Source organism: Eucyclogobius newberryi, unplaced genomic scaffold (assembly GCF_026437365.1).
Source record: "Eucyclogobius newberryi isolate DKJ021-1_F unplaced genomic scaffold, fEucNew1.0.hap1 SCAF_4, whole genome shotgun sequence".
NCBI classification, from domain to species: domain Eukaryota; kingdom Metazoa; phylum Chordata; class Actinopteri; order Gobiiformes; family Gobiidae; genus Eucyclogobius; species Eucyclogobius newberryi.
In genome coordinates, this window is record NW_027316056.1 from 7181473 (window position 1) to 7204871 (window position 23399).

The 23399-nt window shown below is 41.5% G+C and overlaps 1 protein-coding gene across 1 annotated transcript in view; it reads left to right on the forward strand.

The window, feature by feature from the left end:
- mad1l1 (mitotic arrest deficient 1 like 1) overlaps nucleotides 1–23399 on the forward strand; it is a 100794-nt gene that overhangs the window by 49421 nt on the left and 27974 nt on the right. The window contains exons 16-17 of the mRNA XM_072462614.1: nucleotides 8835–9048; nucleotides 15321–15514. Coding sequence (XP_072318715.1) covers nucleotides 8835–9048; nucleotides 15321–15514 — 408 coding nt within the window. The remainder of the gene's footprint in view (nucleotides 1–8834; nucleotides 9049–15320; nucleotides 15515–23399) is intronic.

Here is a 23399-nt window from a genome sequence, read left to right on the forward strand (position 1 = left end):
ACATCTATCTCTCTCTCTCCATCCCTCCACCTGTAACTTGACTGGCTCTGGCGCACAGACTTCACCGCAGGAGGCCTCTAATAACACATCCCAGCCCAGCACTCTACTTCCATTACTCTGCAGGCATCTCCAGCTCCATGCCATCTCAAGCATGACCGTCAATCTCCAACCCATTTCCGAGCCCCCGTGTGCGGCTGTGCGAGAGAAAGAGAGCTCCCCGGGCCCTGTGGTCAATGGCTGGTAGTCGCTCGTACCAGTTAATTTTCATGGTCCGGTCACGATTCGGCACTCAGACTTTACTGGCATGAATAGCTGCAGGGACTGACGTTTAATGAAGAAAAAAGAGTTTGGGGATGGCTGTAAATGTGTAAGGTAAATTGTAATTGGGATTTTTATAGCATGCACTGTATCTGTGTGTAGGGCGGCGTGAAGATGGGAGACAGCAAGAACCCAGAAATGTCTGTTCCTTAGTCCAAGTCATTCCCAACAAATTGTAGCAGAAGAAAGTCATTTTGAGCTTCAGTAAAATGAAATTAAATGTTGTCAACTGGACAAACAGTTTAAGGGTGAAGAAGGCCACTCAACCAAGTAGCCTCCTCCGTTCCCCTGACAGGGATCTGGTGAGTCAGTCACTGTGTTTACTCCAGGTTTAACGCCAGGAAAATCTCATAAGATGCTTAGTCCAAGTTAAAGAGAAAAGCATGTGAGCCCAAGCATGTCGATTGAGGTGCTGTGGATTGTTCTTTCCAAATCCACTAGTCCCGACCTTTTGGAGTCCATATTCATATGTTATGTAAAGGATCAATCGGACTGCAGCTGCACAAACGTAGCAGCGCATGCTTGCACGACCCCGCCCCTGGTCCACACCCCCCTTCCTCCTGCATAAAGTCCTGGAAGCTAAATAGTGTACAGGCAGTGGTGGACTGACAAGTGAACGGTACGATGTGGAATAAACCAGGGGAAGATTAAGGCTCAGAAACTTACCCCAAACATTTACAATACAGCGGCCCATCACGAGTCTGCAAGCCCCTTTTTGAGGGAAGTTGTGGTATAAAATTGTCCCTAAATGAGTTCCCCCCCCCCTTGGAAATGTTTGGGAAAAATGCAAAAGTTCCAGTGTTTTGCTGCATGTTAGTTATTGTTTATGCCAATAATAATGAGCCTTTAACTTCTGTTTTATACCTTGGCTTGGACTCACAATTGTGCATTAAACCATAGCTTAAAGCTGCACGGCTTATATATTTTACGGGGATGCGTCAATTGTGTTATTTTTATTAAACCTTTTTATGGTCTCGGAGAACACTAGCCTTCAGCGCTGCAGCCCAAAGGCTCCATTACAATAATTATTGCCAGACATTTTGGGTACTATTGGCTAAAGTATGATGAATGAATGAATCTATGGACTGTAGAATCCACAATGCACAGCCAAACGCAATATTTACACAGACGCCTGTCATAATAACTCATGAGGCTGCTATAACCACACAAGGAGAGGGCAGTGATCCTAACAGAACACATGTCACTGCAGCTCCAACACACACACGCACACACACACACACAAGCTCCAACACACACACACACACACACACACAAGCTCCAACACACACACACACACACACACACACAAGCTCCAACACACACACACACACAAGCTCCAACACACACACACACACACACACACAAGCTCCAACACACACACACACACACACACACACACAAGCTCCAACACACACACACACACACAAGCTCCAACACACACACACACACACACACAAGCTCCAACACACACACACACACACACACACACAAGCTCCAACACACACACACACACACAAGCTCCAACACACACACACACACACACACACACACACAAGCTCCAACACACACACACACACACAAGCTCCAACACACACACACACACACACACACACAAGCTCCAACACACACACACACGCTCCAACACACACACAACAAGCTCCAACACACACACAACAAGCTCCAACACACACACAACAAGGTCCAACACACACACAACAAGGTCCAACACACACACACACACACACAAGCTCCAACACACACACAAGCTCCAACACACACACAACAAGCTCCAACACACACACACAAGCTCCAACACACACACAACAAGCTCCAACACACACACACAAGCTCCAACACACACACACACACACACAAGCTCCAACACACACACACACACACACACAAGCTCCAACACACACACACAAGCTCCAACACACACACACACACACACACAAGCTCCAACACACACACACACACAAGCTCCAACACACACACACACACACACAAGCTCCAACACACACACACACACAAGCTCCAACACACACACAAGCTCCAACACACACACACACACACACACACAAGCTCCAACACACACACAAGCTCCAACACACACACACACACACACACAAGCTCCAACACACACACACACACACACACACACACAAGCTCCAACACACACACAACAAGCTCCAACACACACACACAAGCTCCAACACACACACAACAAGCTCCAACACACACACAACAAGCTCCAACACACACACACAAGCTCCAACACACACACAACAAGCTCCAACACACACACAACAAGCTCCAACACACACACAAGCTCCAACACACACACAACAAGCTCCAGCACACACACAACAAGCACACACACACACACAACAAGCACACACACACACACACACAACAAGCACACACACACACACACACAACAAGCTCCAACACACGCACACAACAAGCTCCAACACACACACCAACACTGACACTCGTGAATGAAGACAGGACTTGAAAGCGAGATGCGGCTCACAATGAAACAAAACCAAAAGAAGGGACACACGATGAGGGCTGCGCGCGATTATCCGTACCCGCTCAGTGCACCCCGCCCCGTACCCGCTCAGTGCACCCCGCCCCGTCACAGTTTGAATCGATTTACTCAAACTAACACAGAATCCAATCAGTGTCTGAACAGCGAGGGGTTCGACGGGTTTCGACCGCCACGTGTGCGCGCTTTAACTCAAAATCTGAAATGTTCTAAAGTTAGACAGGTTAAAAAAATCCTGCATGAATATTATAAATGAATGTATGCATTAATTTATGATGAATTGTTCTTTATATATTTTGTATGTAAAAGTGACCATGAGAGAACTATGAAATGCCTTAAGCAATATCGATGGGAGAAGTACAATTGGCAAATCCTTCATACCCTATGGTCAAAAGTATCTAACATCAGATACAAGAACAAGAACAAATATTGATACAAAAAAAATAATTAACAAGACACATTTTTTTTTAATGATCTTGAGCTTTATCAGAGCTTGTTAAAGACTTGTTAAAGTTTTATATTGTGTTCTCAGTCCTCAGTCATGTGAGTACTACATGTGTGTAAGTAGTACTGGTAGTACTACTTAAGATAAAAAGTTTGATTTAATTGACAACAAATTACATTAAAGCCGCGCTAGCAGCAATGATGGCTCTCCCCTTCCCGCCCGACCCCCTTCCCCGCCCGACCCCCTTCCCGCCCGACCATGTTTTCTGCTGCGACGCTCAGTAATTCACCGTTGATGAGTGCGTAGTTTGCGACTCAAATAGTTGTTTGTCCTGACAAATTGCAAGATCATGCTGAACGCAGACCTGAGCAGGGAGAAAGGGAGAGAGAGCCTCGGTGACCCGGCTGCACCCCCTCCTCCCTGTACCTACAAGATGTACAAATGTCAAAAGCAATAGCCCCCCTAAGACGGTGAAAGCGATCGTGAAGAGGTATAACTTGTTGAAGTGTTAAGGAGTTGAAACGCGTCAAATATCCTGATATGGAAAAATAAAGGGGTCTGTTTTATGACGCAGACACTCAATAATCATTGCGGTAATAAAATTGGTATCAAGAATCAAACCTCCTTCCCGCTCACACGCTTTAGTCCTCTGTGCGGAACCTTTTTATTGCCGAAAGTCCACACAATATTCAGTTGTATTCAAAGAAGGCTTGAGACTAGGGATGTGTACCGCTCCGCAGGACCGGATCTGGACTTGTAAAAACGTTTTGGTTCAGGTCCAAAAAAACCGAAACCCCGGTGATTCGGTTCTGGACTCATTAAAAATCTACCACTCCCATTCTATATCCTTTACGTTCTAGAATATAAACCATCTTAAACCTTCCATAGATCGCGAAATTCGCGCTAGAAAAGACGTAAACACTGACATCGCTGTCAATGACCCGGAGCCAGAAGGCCCGCGGCAGAAGTTGAAGCCGGCGCAATGAGTTTAAAGACGCGAGAGACCGAACCTTCGGGAAGATCGCTGGCTTAATTGAATCGTTTTAAGCCGCCGCTTGTGCCGCTCCGTGAGTTAGTTTAAGACGCTTGTTAAAGGAGCAGGTTGTGCTTTGGTTTGGGTGTAAATATTGTAACTTCTCGCTCAGGTCAGTAATGCTGGTTTAGTGCTCACAAGTTGTCACTTTATTTTTCTTGAACAGAGTTGGTTACTGTTGGCCGTAACCATGGTGATGGAACAGGAACATCAAAAATCACCTCGTCTCCAGAGCTCGTTCTTAGCTCTGCCCCAGAGACCACACGCACGCGCACTAGAGACTAGGGTCGCTACAATATGAATAAAATAACTGTATTATGTTGTGGTGTAGCATTTATTTAGGTGGGTTAATGTGCAATATACATATTTATACATCTAAGTAAATACTAAGTCAAAGTAATATTATTTAATTGCTGGATTCATTAATTGGAGCTTATATTTTGTAATAGTATTTGTATTCTACAGTTGTTAAATATGGTCTTGTGTTTAATGCTGTTAATATGATGTATTGTGTGTAGTGTAAAATATTTTCATATTCTATTTTTGATCCTGCTAAGTTGATTGATTTATAGTGGTTCTAGTTGACTGTTATGCTAGTTTTTGAAGGTTTTTACCTGACTTTGATGCCAATTGATCTGCAAAATTAAAGAGTGGAAATGTATCTAAAGCATTAAACTTCAAGTGTGGGGAACAGCCCAGTCAAACCAGTAACACACTTACAAACATAGTATCAGCAGAAACAGCTGCCCTAATACTAATACTCAACATGCTCTTGTTCGGGACTTGTTCCTCTAGTAAAACACATGAATGTGTGATGGTAGCTTGTGATTTGTAAGTTGTAACTTCTGTTAAAAACAGTGAATAAAGCAGACAAGTTGAGTTTATTTCAATCTGCAGTTAAGCCTTGTGTTTGATAGTCGTCCTTGTTCAAGTGTCTTCAACTTAATTGAGCCAAGTAGCTTGTGTTATGCTGTTATAACATTATGCAAAAATGGCATGAGTTCAGGTCCGGACCTGAACCTAAACCTCTGGATTCGAATCCGGACTTGAACCTGAACGTGGGTTTAGGTCTGCATCCCTACTTGAGACTAAAATAGACTTGTTTCAAAAGCCTGGACCACGCTGCACTGCCTGGATTAAAGACGGAGGCAGATTTATTCAGGTGCAGGCCAATGTTTTGAAACGCATGTCAACCCAGGCAGTACGATTGAGCGGTCTTGATTCAAACGTCAAAGATCCCACATGCGGGGGAGGGAGGGTGTTGTGATATTCCTGCTGCACGTTACGTTTAACAGTTAAACAGCATCAGGCGAGAAACTGACAGGGCAATATTACACCTGTTCGTTTTGGGCCGCTGCGTAAGTGAACGTAAAAAGTGTGTTTGTTTGTGCTGCGGAGAGAAACGTAACGTGTGACGCAGGACAAAACTGTGATTATGTGTATGATCGCCCTTTTATTAACAAAGTCTTAGCGCTAATGCTAAACTTCACGAGGCCCTTGAACGTCCCTCAGTTGCCGCTCGTACCTCATCAGTTCGTTGACCTATCGTAGACCGGGACAAGAGAAGAATTGAGTTTTGGTTGTTTTTGGTGCACTCTGTCCAATAGGTCAGTGGTGAATATGCTTGAATACGTTTCTCACTTTAAATAAAAAAAACAAACCAATGCTAAACAGCCCTCTACTTATGCAATATTTAAATGTTGCTTGAAATAGCTCGACTTTTGCCTCTGAAACGTCCTCACACACTTCTCTTGTTATTGTGTCCTCTGAATAAGACATGTGCGGCCCGAGGCGATCCGACTCGTACCTTGTGTAAAATCATGTATATATGCATGTCCACAAACACTTACCCTTCGCCCGGGAGGAATGGGATCCGAGCGCACCGTTGTTTCTCATCCCTGCTCCTGGTTTACAATAAAAGGGCATAATTCTGAACAAAGTGAAATATTAATTCTGCGCATGACCTCATTTTGTGTTATTCACCTCATTGAGTATTATTCATACAGTTGCAGAAGGCAGTGGTTTGTGGATGACTTTGTTCTTTCTAACTTGCAAACATCGTTATAGTCATTCATTTCGCCGTCTATTTTTAGCGTTTAGTTCCAGTCGCGTTCATGTTTTGTAATGCTTTTCTTTTTCTTTTTAAAGTACGTGATAAATTGGTCCACTCCCTGCCCGTAATCGTAAGAACATGTAAGGCCTCATTTATCAACCCAGCCACTAAACTGCGAGTACAAACAAGAGTACAAGCGTGTGCCGTTTGTTAGCTTGTTGCACCTGATTTACTCTGTGAAAGTGTGTGTAATATTTCTACTATGCGCGTGCCTCAAGGTCTGTATGTTATGTTATGTATTCATATGTTGATGAATTGCTGAATTACATTTTTAATCAACGTTAACAATATCGCAGAACATCCATCCATCCATCCATCCATTTTCTACCGCTTGTTCCCTTTCGGGGTCGCGGGCGACTGGAGCCTAGCCCAGTGACTTCGGGCCTTAGGCGGGGTACACCCTGGACAGTGGCCAACTTGTCGCAGGGCTAACACAGAACATTTTCTTTAAAAAAAAAAAAAAATGTGTGTGTGAAATAGACTGTGGATAAAATGTGAATAAAACTTGTTGGTAAATTGGGGCACTAATTATAGCAGTTATCCTGTGCAAAAGGATTATCTTATCTTATCTTATGAAAAGGTGTGCAACGTTCTAAGCTGTGATCAAACGGTCAGCGCCCACTAAACCGTCTCATTTACATTTCTTCCTCAAATGTTGCTTAAAAATGTTAAAAATACTCATTCGCTCATAGAAACCAAACTGTGCCATGTCCTTTTTAGCGCCTGTGAGAGACACAAATGTCAACCGCGTCAGGTTTTTGTGCCGTTATGTTTTTGGGCGTGATCAAGCGCTTGATAAATGAGGCCGTCGTTTGTTACAACATTGAAAACATTCACGGTAAACTTGGACAGTCTTCTCTATTGATCAGATCCCATTAAAGCCCGTTTAATCTGTTTACACAAATGCGTTTGGCACCGTGCAGCCGCATCATATCCCAAATCCTGGCACTGCTCCTAATGCGCACAACATTTCCTCTTGGAACCATCAGTCCTTTGATGAACAGTTGCATGGTGGGAAAAGAACTGGAACTGTCTTTGGACGGTTCCACTGGGTGAGTTTGGATATTTTCCTCACCATATGTCTGCTTTATGCTTGAATGGTTTTTACAACTGAATGTTGCTGAGTGATGGTCGTTCAATGAATAATGAAGGGAAACTTTGTTTGAGAGTTGATGAAAGTTTTCTCTCCATGTTTGGTTGAATTCACATTAAAGGACACTAAATTGCTAAATTGACTTTTTTGAACATTTCTTGCATTTAGCCTCATTCATTCTAGTTTGGAGAATCCTGTTTAAGAGCCTCAAAAAACACTTGATTCCAAATTTTCCCGATTTGTGATGTCAAAGGTAAAGCTCCTGCTGCTGTTTTTAACTCCATAAATCATCATCATACTCAAGCATTTGTGTCTCAATCACCTTCATTAAACTGCGCGCTTACATTAGCATGTCGGGGCAAGCTAGCTTTGTAATTCACTATGCTGCCTTTAGATAGAGCTCTAAATCAATTAAGTTTAAGTGTAATTTGTTTAAACCTAATTGTTTAATTAATTGTCTTGGACATGTAGTGCTTGAGTATAACACAATAACACAAACATTAAATAAAGATTGATACCATCAAGATAATCACGCAGACAAGTACAAATGCAGAAAGAGTTACTAATTGATTTTCTTGAATGTTCCGTGGTGAATTTTTATTATTAATCTAGTTAAAATCTGTACTTGAAATGGAGCGTAGAGATATTTAGAAATTGTATGTAAAATTTAAATTTCCACACAACGTGACTTGAGGTTTTTATGTGTGCTTTCGGGCGGGATAAGTAATGTCAGTAATTTTTGTATTTTTTTGTACTTTATTCCGTAAATGCGGACTTCTAAACACACTGAAATATGACAAGAAGCCTTTAACAAATTCATGTCGTTAGCCTTTCTTCCATTTTCTGTTTTAGCGTTGTATACTTTTGAATCCATTCATTTAAACTTAAAACCAAAATCAAAAGACCTTCAGCTGCTCGGCCCTCGTACACTCTAATTGAATTGCAAAATGGTCGGTAATGATTTCATAGAGGCATTTTGAATCAACCTTTATTAAATTCACAGACTAAAGACAGCTCAAATCACAGACATGAGCGTCACACAGGACTAGATTTAGGACCTCTGAGTTAAATTCAGAGAAATGTTTTCAGACCTTTTTATGGACATGTTCGTAATTATTACAATTTTGCTGAGGACTGGAGGTAAAACTAACCCGGTCCGCATAGGGCGTGCGCTGCAGCTTGGCCACACATTTGAAAGTTCTCCACATGTTCTTCACTCTTCTGCCTTGGTGCGTGTGTGTCGTGTGAATCAGCCGCGTGATCTCCCCGTTTTCTGTGTCTCAGGGAGATTTCGATCAAGCCAAAACCAAACTTCTGCACTTCAAGATGAACCCCACGGCCGTTGCCAAGCAAGAGCGGCAGCAGGAAGTGGATTCTCTGCGAGAGGAAGTGACCCGTCTGCGCGAGCTGCTGCGCTCGATGCAGGAGAGCGGGGCCCCAGATGAGGGCAGTGTGCTGGGGCTGAGTCTGAGCCTGCCGCCCTCTAAGGAGGTCCTGGGTAAGGAATGTTCCACTCACTGAAGCCACGTTACTCTGGCTTTTCCACTCGGGCTGCACAAGTATCGATATCGCTGAATTTTGAAGTTTGCCGTGTTTCTTTAGATCAATTTAAATATTTAGCGTTTAAAGGGGCGACGGACGCTAATCAGCTATGTGGTAATTAAAACATGTAAAACCTTTAGATTTACTCTGTTCAATTTTATTTTGACAGTTTGACTAATGCAAACAATACACATTAAGATAAGATCAACTTTGGATAAGATGGCCTTTAATGTCCACACATGGGGACATTTTATTTGTCCCACAATGGGGTTGCAACACACATTACAATAATATCGATATTGCAGTACTCAACAGCCGTATTGTAGCCATTTGTGCAGCCAGTAGAAAAGGAGGTGTGGTCATTGTGGCGAATTCAGCCCCAAGAACCATAAAAGACACCAGCAGAGGGAGAGTAATGTTGAATACAGGATGTTTAAATTTGGCAGGGCATCGGGCAAGAGTTGTGCCAGGAAATAATTTGTACTGTTATTGTCCTTAACATCTCTTAGAATAATTAACTTGATTGATTTAAAAAACGACACCATAGATTACGGAGCCCGACTTATGACATCACAGATGAGAGAAGTTCAGAATATAGTGTTTTATGCTCAGAGGGAGAGGATTTTATCAAACTACCGTATTTTCCGGTCTATAAGTCGCACCAAAGTATAAGTCGCACCAGCCAAAAAATGCATAATAGAGAAGAAAAAAACACATAAGTTGCACTGGAGTATGAAATGCGGTTACAAGTGTGAAAATAACAAATAATATCACATAGAAGTCGTTCTGGAGTATAAGTATATAAGTATAAATATAAGTATAAGTCGCACCCTGGCCAAAACTATGAAAAAGATGCAACTTATAGTGCGGAAAATACGGTAACCTGAATGCTAAATACAACTCCAGGTATATTTGTCCTTTAAACAAGGGGAAAATGATCATCCTTATGACTTTGCTAAAAAAAAAAAAGTCTTCTCTTTCATCTCCTCAGACAAGAGTTCAGATCTGGAGCCCACGTTCCTGGATGGCACCACCAGCCACAGGAAGAGGAGGAAACTTCCAATACCCCATGAACCCCAATAGCACAGTTTAATTTACAAATGTACAAATGAATTAAACTTATAAAAGATGATTTGCACTAGATTAAGCTCCTAATAATAATGTAATAAAGTACACAATACAAGTACCTTACCATCTACTGGGCAAAACATAAGCTTTGTCAAATACACTATAACCATTTCAAATTCAGTCAAAGATAATAATGTGCTAGTTTTTACAAATGTACAATTTCAAGTACTTTTAGCTTGTGTCGACACAGTTCATGATCTCGGATGTGCTTTTTCGAGTCTTTAGTGTAATTATTAATGGTTTTACAGATTATTTCAGACTGTATGGAAGGTGATTTTGCTGTGTAATTTTAAACTGTATTTCAAGCTATAAACTTGAAGCAAACCAAACTTCCAAATGTCTAACTTTAACCCAGTGTCAGCGTCGCACCAAAGATCATTCAGCTGAGCACCAAAACACACACATCAAAACATATTAATACAAATAAACCACAATAAGTTGTTAATATTGAAATGCTATCAATAATAAGGAAACACAGGATACTTCAATTTTTTCCATTGTCTGTGATTAAAATTCACAAAACGAGGAACTTTGGTGTAAGGAGCGACATGAAACAATAATAATAATAGTTCAAATAATAGTTAAAAATATAATCTATGACAAAATAAAGACATGCAAAATGAGAGAAAACAGCTGCTAAAAGACAAGTCTGCAAACTATGGCTAATGCTGTACAAATAACAGCTGCATGTGCATTTCTACATAATGACATAAAGCATGTCCTCTCCCTCGCGTCAGTATTCAAGAGTCTGATGAAGTCACATTTAAGTCAGAAGGGGCTATTTTGGGGTCAGGGGTCAGCTGTGTAAAGGGCTTAAGTCATAAGTTGTTGTGTAAATTAGATGAGCGTTGGGGCTTGTTGATAGTATTGCTCAGGGACAGATTTTTCCGGGGGCCGTGGCCTCTGGGTCACAAGTGCACGACGCGCCAGGACTTTGGACACAAGATATCTTTTTCAGTAATGAGAATAAAACAACAGCTGCTATATTGGACTTTTGTGGGGAAAAAATACAAAAGGCTTTACCAACATTGCTCTGCAAAACTGCCAAACCAGTTCTGAACCAGGACCATATCCCAGAATTAAACTAGGACTGTATCACAGAATTAAACTAGGACTATATCTCTGAATTAAACCAGGACTGTATCACAGAATTAAACTAGGACTTAACCAGAAGTAAATAAGAGAACATATTTTGCTTGTAATATTAGGCAGAATACACCTTAAGTTGGCCCTAAGTCAATAACAGAATGATCACTACACACTTGAGTCTGAGTTATAATTCTTTAATAATGTACTGATAAATGGTGTCTAATCTGTCATATACAGTTTAAGTCACTCTTTGTAGAGGAATTCTTATTTTGTAAAGAACAGCGTGACACTTTGGCCATTTGGGATGACAGTGGGACCACTTCACGCCCTCTTTTTGGAAAGTAGGGTGTAAGCACTTATTGGGCAAAAGTGCTTAGTATGATGCACTATATAACCTCTGTGGTGGAGGTTCTGCCGTGTCTCATGGATTTGTGTTGCCAGGATGTCCCATGGTGTGGCATTAACCCAGGCCATATCGCCAGAGAAATAAGCAGGTGACACCACCAGACCCTGGTCCCTCTAGAACATGAGATGCTGTTGAACTTTCCAGGCAAAGCAAAACAAAACCAGCCGAAAAGTTAGAATCCCACACTACTACACACTACGTTTAATGCCACATTTCTTGTTGCGTGTTCACTGCTTGTATATGAAATGTCCTGGCAGTCCCTTTACCCACAGGAGAATCGCCGTGTGAGTGCAGTGTGATTTTTTTTTGACAGTTTTGGCAGAGACTGGGAAATGAGTGACAGGGAAGAGCTCGCCTCAGCCTCGCTCTGACTGACGCACACGTTTTATCAGCAAGCCTCTCACAGCGCCGCGCACAGACACAGGATTAACTTTAATTGGAGTACGGAGAAGAGTGGGACTATAGTCGGAGCAAGGAAGGTATTAGACATATTTGAGGGTTTTACAGGCTTTTACCCAACGTAAAGGACTCAAGTGGAGATGGTCATTACTGCTTCATTAAGTCTAGAGCTGTGCCAATGAGCTTGAGCTTGAGATTCCATCCGAATTAATATCCGGAAGTTTTTTCTGAAATATCTATTGCAATTTTTTTGTTGTGATATTTTTTTTACAAACACATTTAATTATAGTCAAATTGAATCAGCAAAAACATATTTATCTACAGGAGTTAGAATGAGTGAACCCCCTGGAGTCTAAAGGGGCGTTCAAACTGCGGCGTCAATGGTCCAGTTCAATGGTGCACGTCCAGCATTTTTGCGGCACGTTTTGAGCATTTTTGCGGCGCGAACATTTTGCCATCGAACTGTTGGACAAAGCTGAACTTTTTAGCGGTCGACTTGGCGCAGCAACCTATCAGAGCTTACACTCCGGTGACGTACCTACACATTTCACTACCCAAAAGAAGGACCAAAACAAATCCCACAGTGATATAAATCATCCAGAGGCAGCTCTTGGAGCAAATGAAGACCTTTGAAAAGCAAATACACCAAAGCCACTCTCTCGACCTGTTCTGCCATCACACCAAGAGAACAGCCACACCTGGAAACACCACTCCGCTGAGCATGTGCGCTGGATGCTGCTGGTGAGTTTATTTTTTGGATACGCTTTTAGAACGGCCGTTTTCAAATGTACAGATTTGTGCCGGACATCCGAGTTGGACGCCGCGGTCTGAACGCAGCTTGAGGGTGGTTTTGAGTTCAATTCCTTACATTTTATTTCACAAGCAAGTTCTAAACTTCTTTTTCAGAAACAAAATGTAGTAGCTATTTGTACATTAGAAATATGTTTATCAGTGTCCCAGTGATAATCCGGTACAAAGGTATTATACACTAGCTATACAAATGAATAAACATATCAAAAAGTCCAAAAACAATTCAAGCGTTGAGTGTTTTTTATACTAGCTTTGATATACTTTCCATAATGTATTTTTATGCCTTAAAATAATTTCCAATACAAGTACTTATTACATATGATGCTTATTATGCCCTATTCAGATAAGAATACATGTAAAGGCCCAGGCCCATTTGTATAGACTTTATTGGCTTATTTATGAACCTTTATTTAACCAGGTATGATCCCATTGAGATCAAGACCTAATTTTCAAGGATGACTTATATTTTGTATACAGATTATTTATCTTATTTTTTTGCACCATTTGTTTGTATTTTACACTGGTTATAGAAACATTTGAGCAGATTCCCTAGCAGTGCACTCCACAGTAGTCTTTATAGATTCAGTATTCAGTGTTTGGTTGACCTGTGGGGGCAGCGCGGTGCCTATGGGGAAGTATATCTGATATTAAGCTGTCATGGGAGTCGGAGCGAGCAGTAGATACGGAGCTGTGTGGAGCTGTGTGACTGCGGGGGAAGTTAGAGCCCTGTGATGGAGGTGGGACGGGAGGGAACCAAGCAGCTGGGCCTGTGCTGCTGAAAGACAGAGCTGCAGGAGCGTGTGACACAGACAGTTGACAGGAGACATGGACGAGGAATGTTACGCCGCCGGTGCATTTATTTAAAAAAACATGGGTACAGTTTTTTTTATCATCCAAAATTCTTTCAAATTTTGGACAATATGTTTTTTTTACCTAAGACTTATCCTAGACCGGTAATTGGGGATGGACAGTACTGTAAAAAAAAATGATGAGGCTACGTATGCTGCATGATATAAAAATACAACTACACTATGATGATTATTGCATATTTCAATATTCCTGGTTGGTCAAACAATTGTATAAAGTCTCAAAGATGTCAAATCAACTGGTACTGGTACATGTCATCAGCGTACAGTACTTAAACAGGGTCATTCCTGTCCAGCTGCAGCAGATCTTACTGGTGTGGTTGGAAAAAAGGATGGAGGACAGGACACACCCCTGCAGAAATCCTGTTTTAAGCTCTCTGGATTTAAGAGGATGTTTTGGCTTGCCCAATAAAAACGTTTCAATCCGTAACATCAGTGTGCGATGGATCTAAAGGTCGGAGTGTGTCAAGTGGATCAAATGTATTTAAGTGGAAGAAATCCTGGTGTATGTTCTTCTCTCATCATTAGTTTACTTCAATATTCCTTTATTGTCCATCATTTGGGGCTTGAGGCCAGGAAATGTCTGTTTTTGCCCACTGCTTTATGCATCTTGCTATGAAAAACATGTAAATGACAATACACTGCTTTTTTGGGTGAAACTCCTATGACGAGTCAATGGACCTGTTTCTATGAAGTTGTTTTAATCAATTTACCAGTCTAAATAACACAATACTGAATCAATTGGGACTTGAAGGAGAAAGAGAGTATTGTATCGACTAATATGGAACTAAAAGTAATTTGCTGTGTTTTTCTGACTGCCCCATTACATATGGTCAGACAGTTAATAACTCGCCAGAAATACCTTAAACTAGTTACTGCATTTCCTCCCTTTCACAATGTGCATATTTTCTAAATTTACTTAAGTAAAGCACGTAACAAAACATGTGAGTTTAGTGCACAGTGCAGTCAGTTTGGTTTGACTTTAAAGAGAGTGTACTTTCTGTTTTTTAATTAGCTTTATACGTTTCTACGTCCAAACATTAGCAGGTTATTTACACTTAATACAATAGATATGACTTCTTCACTGAAGGTGAAAAGACTGCTGACGTCCTGCAACACCTGGCCACAACACTGGACAAACAAACTATCCCTGAGGTACTCTTATAGTGTGTGTATCATAGTTGGTTATTAGTTGGCCAATATTTGTTGTTTTTGGCTAGTCTTGCAATGCAACAATGTTTGTTTAGCACTGCTGCTCTGAAGGATTTGGGGTCTGGTTATTTAGGCCTTTTTCATCTCCTGTGCAGGTATGTGGTCAAACGGTCACTTTAAAAGGGGAAACATTTATGTGAATTAAGGCTTTTAAATGTGATATTTGCCGTTTCTACATCCCTTTCCTTAAAAATAAGGGAATAGAATGCAGTTTGGCTACAACCCACACACAAAAGTCTTTACCGGCCTCGGGTAAGGTGGTCCTGTCTTGTCTCTGGGGGCAAAGTTCTATCTAACCATTTACGATGTGTTTTTCAGAGCTGCGTAAACAGATGGAGAGCTCCGAGCTGAAGAACCAGCGTCTGAAGGAGGTGTTCCAGAAGAAGATCCAGGAGTTCCGGACCGTGTGCTACGTGCTGACCGGCTACCAGATCGACATCACCACGGCCAACCAGTACAGGCTGACCTCAGTGTACGCCGAGCACATGGAGGACTCGCTGCTCTTCAAGAAGGTACGTTCTACTCTGCTGACTGCATCAAGAGGAACCACAGGCAAATCCAAATGGTTATTTGACTTGAGGCAATAAGCAAATCAGAAACACTACGTAATTCTGCTGGTAATGGACACAAATCTAGACTTGTACTTGCCTTTTTAAAATCGATTTTCTGCCTTTACGCTTCATTGGACAAGACAGAATTCATGTGAAGTGAAAGTGAGGAGTCTGGGAATTGATTTTACAACACTGAGTCATGAGTGTCATGAGTATGCTGAGGTTCGTTTAACATGCCACTCTTGTCCTGAAAGCTACACTGAACATGTCATGTCACATAAAAGGATTAAGCTGACTGGATTATTGAAGCTCTTTGCTGAACACCGGCTGCGCACACATGAGGAAAAAATTATGTTTTTATATTTCACAAGGTTAATGGTGCTGTACCCAATTTGTATGAAATAAAGTCAAATCAGATACAGACGCATTGTAAAAGCAGCAAAATGAGACCGCTGTGCGCTGTCTGCATCTAATTACAGTATATACTCGTGCTTTATTCTCCACAAAGCAGAACGTGTGCTGTTAGCGTGCTACCCCCCCCCCCCCCCTTCTTCCCTTTCATTCCCCCCAAATAATTTAAACCAAGCCCCTATAACCCTGGAAACAGCCCTGCTAACTAACATATCCCATAATGCTTGCTGTAATCTTCACTGTAATCAAGATTCTGCGCTAAAAATACATCATTATTGTGACCTAATAACTCTAATCGACCTGCTGCTTGAGCGGCTGCTCCAGTGTTTGTATCAGGGGACTGGGCCGCGTTAATTGATCTACTCTCCTCTCTCTCGCTCTCTCTCTCCCTCCTTTTACTCCTTTTTGCTTTCTCTCTCTTTCTGCAAACTAATTAAACCTGGATGTGCCTCTGCTCTGGTGCTGCTAAACCCTGCTCTCTGTTCTAAACTGCTCCACTGCTCTGCGCTGACTGCCTTTGTTGTTCCACTCTTCCTCCCTCCATCTCTCGCTCTCTCTTGCTCTTCTATCATCCTCTTTTGTTCCAGAGCTTGACACCATCTAATCGCCGCTGTCGTCCCTGTCGTCCCTGTATTGTCTTATGATAGGCCCTCCAGCTGCACAATAATAAACCTTTGTGCCCAAACGCAGGAAGCTCGAGTTTTCTTGGAAGAGTAATTATCGTGGTCAAGTGCTCTCGGAGTGTGGCAGTTTTGCACTGGCAGACTGGTTGTAAAGTAGAACACTGAAGCACGGACATGTAGCACTAACAAGCATGATATAAATAGTCTCATAATAAGGAGACAAATTTCCAGGATTTCAAATGGTTTGCGTTCATGGCCTTCTAGACTTTGGTGATGTCATATTTTCAGATGGGTCGAGAACTATTCATGGGCCTGAAGTGACGTGCCACAATCGTTACTGCCATTTTCAGGACAGAAGTCGCTATGACGTTTGCTGCTGCGCTGTGGGTTTTACTAACAAGTCTCAAAAGAAAGGATTATTCTTCTATATATTCTTTTATAACTTCCCACAGACACTGTTTGTCTCCAGAAATGGCGTAGCATCGGCATTAGTGCGTGCTCGGAGAGGGGCTGTTAGATGTAAATGTCCACACAAGTTAGCTGTGCTAAGTTTACTCTGGTTTTACGTGGTGTCACCTGCAGTAGATGAGGATCAAAACCCAAAACTTTTATTTGTGAACTAAATATTGCACACACTTTACAAAACAGATTTGGTAGCCTAGAGTGTCGCAATTGGATGGCGACCGCAGGAATGACTCGTGTCTCTCAGTGGAGCAGCGTAGTAGTTGATGAAGGAGCTCTTGCAGCTGACCAGCTCCCTGTGGAGGGGTGTCCAAATATTGCAATATTTTGGGGCGGCCCAAAATATTCAAATATTGCATTGTGACATAAATATGATAATATTGCGCAATGAGACTTGGATATCTTTCTATCACTCACAAGCACCTGCTGCTCCTCCACAGTCACTCATTCACTGTCGATATCCATTAGCCTCTAGTGCTCTAGTGCTCTAGTTCTCAAGGAAAGGAAACTTAAAACAGTGTAAACAAATAGATAAACAGGACAAGCTGTCATCTGGAGGCTCCGCCCGGTGGGCAGGGCTTTCTCAGTGTAGGAAGTATTCAAGTCCTGGGACTAGGAATGAGAATGAGAATGCCTTGGATGAGAGTCGAAACATCTTGTTTTTCAAAAAACAGTGAATCCTTTTCTACGATGGGACGCTCCTGGATGAATGAGGGATTACACCGACTGCTTTATGTCATGTTCCCTCCTGAAATGTATTACATCACCCCGTTTTATTGTAATTCGTCTTGTGAATCAGAACAAAAAACAGAAATGTTACCTTTTTTTGTTTTTGAATAGAAAATCCATTAAACGAATCATACAAGGAATAATGTCCTTTGTTGGGCCGCGTTGGGCCGCGTTGGGCCGCGTTGGGCCGCGTTGGACCGCTCTCTTTGCCTGTATACGAGGCCATGACAAACATCTCCCACAGGAGGTGCTGTTGAATGCCACAGTTATCAGCCATTGGTTCAAACACTATCACCATATATGGACTGGCACCTCCCACTCCAGCCGCCAAGTCCAGCCTCAGCACCCTGGCCCTGCACCTGTAAAAGGCTCCTGTTAACGGGAACGAGGGCAATATTTTAATGTTCTTGATGTTCTTCAGAAATATTTTTATGACAATGATCCACAAAAAGCAAAGCCAACAATACTATTTTTTTATTTTTCTATTTTTAATTGTTTTTAGGGCTGCAACAATTTATTGACTAATCGTCACTTGTCAATATGTCGTATTTTGATCATCATCATATAGTTTAGAATATTCAAATCAATATCAATAATACACTATTTGTAAATCTCAATGCACTGTAGAAATAAGCATCGACTTATTGAAAAAGATGATTACTGACTACTAAAATAATGTTAGTGACAAACCTAGTATTTCAGCTCAAAATGCAGTCACAACATGGCAATGGCCAAATAAAGGGTCAATAGATATTCTACTTCTATCAAACAAAAGCGAAATCTTATCAACAAAAAATGTAATCTCAGCTCCAATCACAAGCGCTGTCTGAAGTGTTGCCTAGCATTGGCCCCACATGCAGGGGCCGTTTGTATTCAGGCGTGTGTATGACACACTTCTGTGACCGAGGGGAGCACACTCCTGTACTGCTAATGCACTACAACACGGCCCGACACCAGCAGGGGCCCGCGGGGGCCCTCAGAGGCACCAATAAGGATGTCAGCGCCAAAAGGGTTATGGGAAATGAGAACAAGCTTTGTTTGTTTGTGTGAAAAGCTCATGTACAGGACAATGTCCATGGGACGTGTCCATGGGACGTGTCCTGCTTGTTCTCTTCAGCCTGGCATAACTATTATTACACTATGGCAATATTCATATATAAATCATCATCTCTATCCTAAACAATATTTTCACAATCTACCCAATTTAAATAATTCCACAATAAATGACTCACAAAAGTGAACACATTTTTTAATCATCAATATTTAGATATATCCGAGTTCTTGACATGGCATGGCATTTTTTTGTGTGTTAACACTTTGAATTATTATAACATTTTTAGTTTTCCCTCTTCCAAATTGCAAGTCAACAGTCCAAAATAATGTTTTTACTAAATTATACTTAGTTTTAGAAAGAAGTTGTGTTTCATTTTATTCTATTTTGAGCATAAATACTAAAATCCTTCGGTGTGACTGTAACACATTTTTTTCAAAGTATTCTGAAATGGCTGAGTCACTTGTCACTTGAGACGGTTAATAAAGATGTTGGCACGACAGTAGCTCATTTAAGCTCCAGGATGAACGCTGAAGGTTTGGCCTTCAGGTCAAAAGAAATAATTATTATTGTAAAAGATATGTTTTTGTTCCTTTTTAAAACTGTGGTATGTTGCAGAATATCTTGTCTCTCCAAATACCAGTGTCACAATCTGTCAGAATGTTGCTAAATGGAGTAGAAGAGCTGAGTGTGCCAGATTGGTGCGGGTTTAGAGCTTCCTCTGTAGGAGAGGGATTTGAGTCTGCTGCAGGGGCAGCATATTAGCCGGATTATCTGGCAACCCTGCTGCTGAGGTGAAGAAGTCCACAATCCTATTTATCATGTGTGTTTCAGCACCACAAAAGCCAGGCTCTCTGCCCCTCGGCGTGTAATGCAACCTGCAGCCATTAGAGGAGGACTTGTGGAAGCGTCAGCCGGCCTAATGCCCGATAGCTCACGCTAGGCCAGCCAAACTGTGCCCAAGGAACGTCTTTAAAGCGCTATGTGAGTTTGGCGGGTCAAAGCACGGCACTGGTGGTGTCGTACACGCACATGACACACTTATGTTCCCCAGCCCAGCACTGATGAGGAAAAACCGGTCTTCTGGGTGTGCATGTTTTCTTTCTTTAACCGTTAGTTGGAGCGCTTCACTTGGTAAAAAGCAGAGAAAATCCAGTCTGTTTTCTCCACGTACAGTATGATTAATATTAGTCCATAAATACTGCAGGGTCACTGGGACTTCTGCGTTGTTTGAGGGCACGGGGTGACACAAAGTACAGATAAAAACAAGGCAAAGGAAATGCACCAGTTTACCAGGCAAAATGTTTTCACTTTGTTAATTAGTGATGGTTAATCGGTTAACACTGTGACAGTGACGAGGTTTGGAGCCTTTCGTCTCCTTTTGGCCACCGCACTGTTCATTGCTGATGTTTAATCCAAATCACAGACACGAGTCACATCTGTGTGAGCCACAGAACGCTCTGCAGTCGGAGTGAGTGTAAAGAATACGTGATAAATGTACCAGTAGTGACCCAGCAGCTTATTGGGTTATTTCATTAGTTTAATGTCTTTCTGGGGGACTTTCCTGGCAAAGCAATAACAGCGGACCCTCCAGCAGAGTTACACAGTGTAACTTTTAACTTTGTGTCAAAAAAGTCTATTCAATATGGCAAACGATTAAAATATTAAACGCAGTGATCAGATCCAAATCCATGTTCATTTACTTTCCACATCCACTGTTTCATTGTCACGTTTTGATAATCCTACATACGTTGGTCTCTCCCTTTGAGGGCTCAGAAGAGAGTGGGCGGGGCTATGGTTCAGAATCAGGAGAAGGATACTCTCAGTACAATGGCAATCATGTGAGAAAAGAACAGCACTGCATTTTGTTTAGTTCTAAGGCTCTCACTGGGATTGTATCTGATTATTTATCATATTTAACATATAACATCAGATCAGTTATTCTTCTTTTAAAATCGCTGGACATTCTTATTTTAGAGTCTGATCGAATCAATATGGAGCTAGGGAAAAAGACTTTGAGGAACTTTTCTCCAGGTTTATGGAACGAAACACACATACGTTTTAAATTAAATTAAATTATGTTATGCCTTTTAATTATTTTAAAGTTCTTTTGTAAGACTACAGTGCCAGTGCTCTTGTTTTTAATGTTTCCAATTATTTTATTCCACATTATGTGTGTCGTTTATTCTTTTGTTTTATTTTGTTTTACGGATTGTTTTATTGCCATTTTATCTGGATATTCTGTTCTGTTTGTTTTATGTGTTTTATATTCAACAGCGCAGTATATGCTGTGTAAATAAAATCATCCTTCAATATGAGGTAGTAATATTAGGGCCCGATGTTAAAGGGCAGATATACAGAGTGTGAGTCTACTGCATTGCACTGTGACCCCTGAACTTTGACCCATACTATCTTCATTAGCTTTGGCTAAAAATGCTAACTAGGCTAATGTCATGTTTGACAATTGTACAGTATTGTATGGATTGTAAAAACAGCAACACAATTCTGAGATTGTGGGCTTCAAAGGAGGTGTGGCTGGTCCATATGGAACATTGATAATAATGTTATGTCCACATTGGCTGCTTTGGGCTGATGCACTCTTCTTGCCTGGCAATCAAAATAGTTGTGTGTATTGTCAAACTGCAACTGTATTGATGAAGTTCTGGGCTCTAAAATGAGGTATGACATATTCATATTGGTGGAGTTAGTGAAATGTGTGGCTGAATGGGACCTGGTCCTTATCATAATCTAAAACATCGACGTGAATTTGTGAAATGCTTACCGATGTCTCGCAAGACTCCAAAAACGTCTTATTGTCAAACCGATCTGTCGGGCCCAAATAAATATTGACCAGGATGAATGCATGAGTGTGCTGGGTCTGGGGAGTCTCCTAAACTCGCCTTCTTCTCCACAGACACTAATACTTTCATGATGCGTCGTAGGCCGTTTATTATCCTGATAAATAACACATGAGCTGTTCTGTTTGGTCGAGAGATTTGTTCTTTCAGCAGAAGTCGAGATGAATACGCACTTTCACGTAAATAGCCCTGGATGGAGCGAGTGTGGACTGTGACTTCTTTGACAGGCACCTCCTTCCTTCTCAAATATATGCATTAGCTTTTTAGATTCAAACTGCATCCGCTCTTTCCACGCGTCCAGGGGCAGTGAGAGCGAGCGAACGAGGCAGGAGTGCAGAACAAATCCCCTACAGCTGAGGAGGGGCATTCACAGTCCACTCATGCACTATGCAGGAGGAATAACCGCCCGGGCACAAAACCAGGATCAATCTGCCGTCTCCTCGCTGTGAGGCAGGAGCGCGAAGAGCCTCTCAAAGCTTCTGCCGCCGCTTACTCGGCTCAAGTCGGTTTAGATTCTGTCAGGCCGCGTTGGCAGTTGTTGGGGGATTTGATGTCTGTAGTCTTCATTGGAAAACTATTAGATATTCATGTGACATATCTTGTGAAATGTCAGTGAGCTCTTTTGAAATGCATGATGTAGTTTCAAGCCGTGTTTTATTTTGAGTTGAGTTCATGCATACTTCAGTCAGTTTGTTGATCATTTCCTTCTAACGGACAAACTGCGAGTGAGAAGATGACACCAGTAGAGGTCGATCGATAAGTTCCTTTTATATCTTTTCCTCTTTTTCTGAACATGCAGAGCAGCTGACATTTCATGGCTGGTGCGTAGGATAGATTTAGTTTTATTTCCTCCAAAATATATGATGAAATGATGAGCTCATTTACTGTCTGTCCATGGATTGCAGAGTGATGAAAATCTAGCAGAGTTGCCATAGCCATTTGAAGATCAAAACTGATTATTCTTTCTTTTGACTGGGCAAAGGTTCCCAAGATTGCATCTATAAACAGGAAGCATGATTAGCAAGGATTTTTCCACTTCCACTCCAGCTCCAACTTCAGAGCAACCACGCAGTGCAGTGGACTGATGCTTATGCAGCCCTAAAAAGGGAATTTATCTCTTTTAGGCAGATATTTTAAATAAACAAACTAAATGTGCCAATGCTGGATCTTCAAAGCTATCAACTGATACAAGAAAAAGTGCAATTATCAGCCTGATGTGCAGTGCATCCTGAACGTACTCACAGCTCAACTTTTTCCACATGTTGCTATGTTACAGCCTTATTTAAAAAGAAAAAAATATTTGCCTCAAAATTCTACAAACAATACCCCATAATGTCAACTTGAAAGAAAGTTGTTAGAAATATTTGCTTATTTACTTTGTTTTGAAGATGATCAAAATGTGACTTTCCCGGATACTGTCTCTAATAAAATAAATACAATAAAACAAAAGTACATGTACATAAGCATTGACAATGTTTGCTATGACACTCAAAATTGAGCTCAGGTACATAATTTTGCCACTGATCATTCTTGAGATGCTTCTATGATTTGATTCGAGTTCAGTTTTGGTTATTTTTTTATTTTTCTCAGTCACCACACTTTTTATTATTTTCAACTTATGACACAAAAAGACACATTCAGGTTATTTCTACAAATCATTCCAAGACTATGCTGCTCAGAAAAAGCTCATTTTCCCAGCTCTGTGATGCATT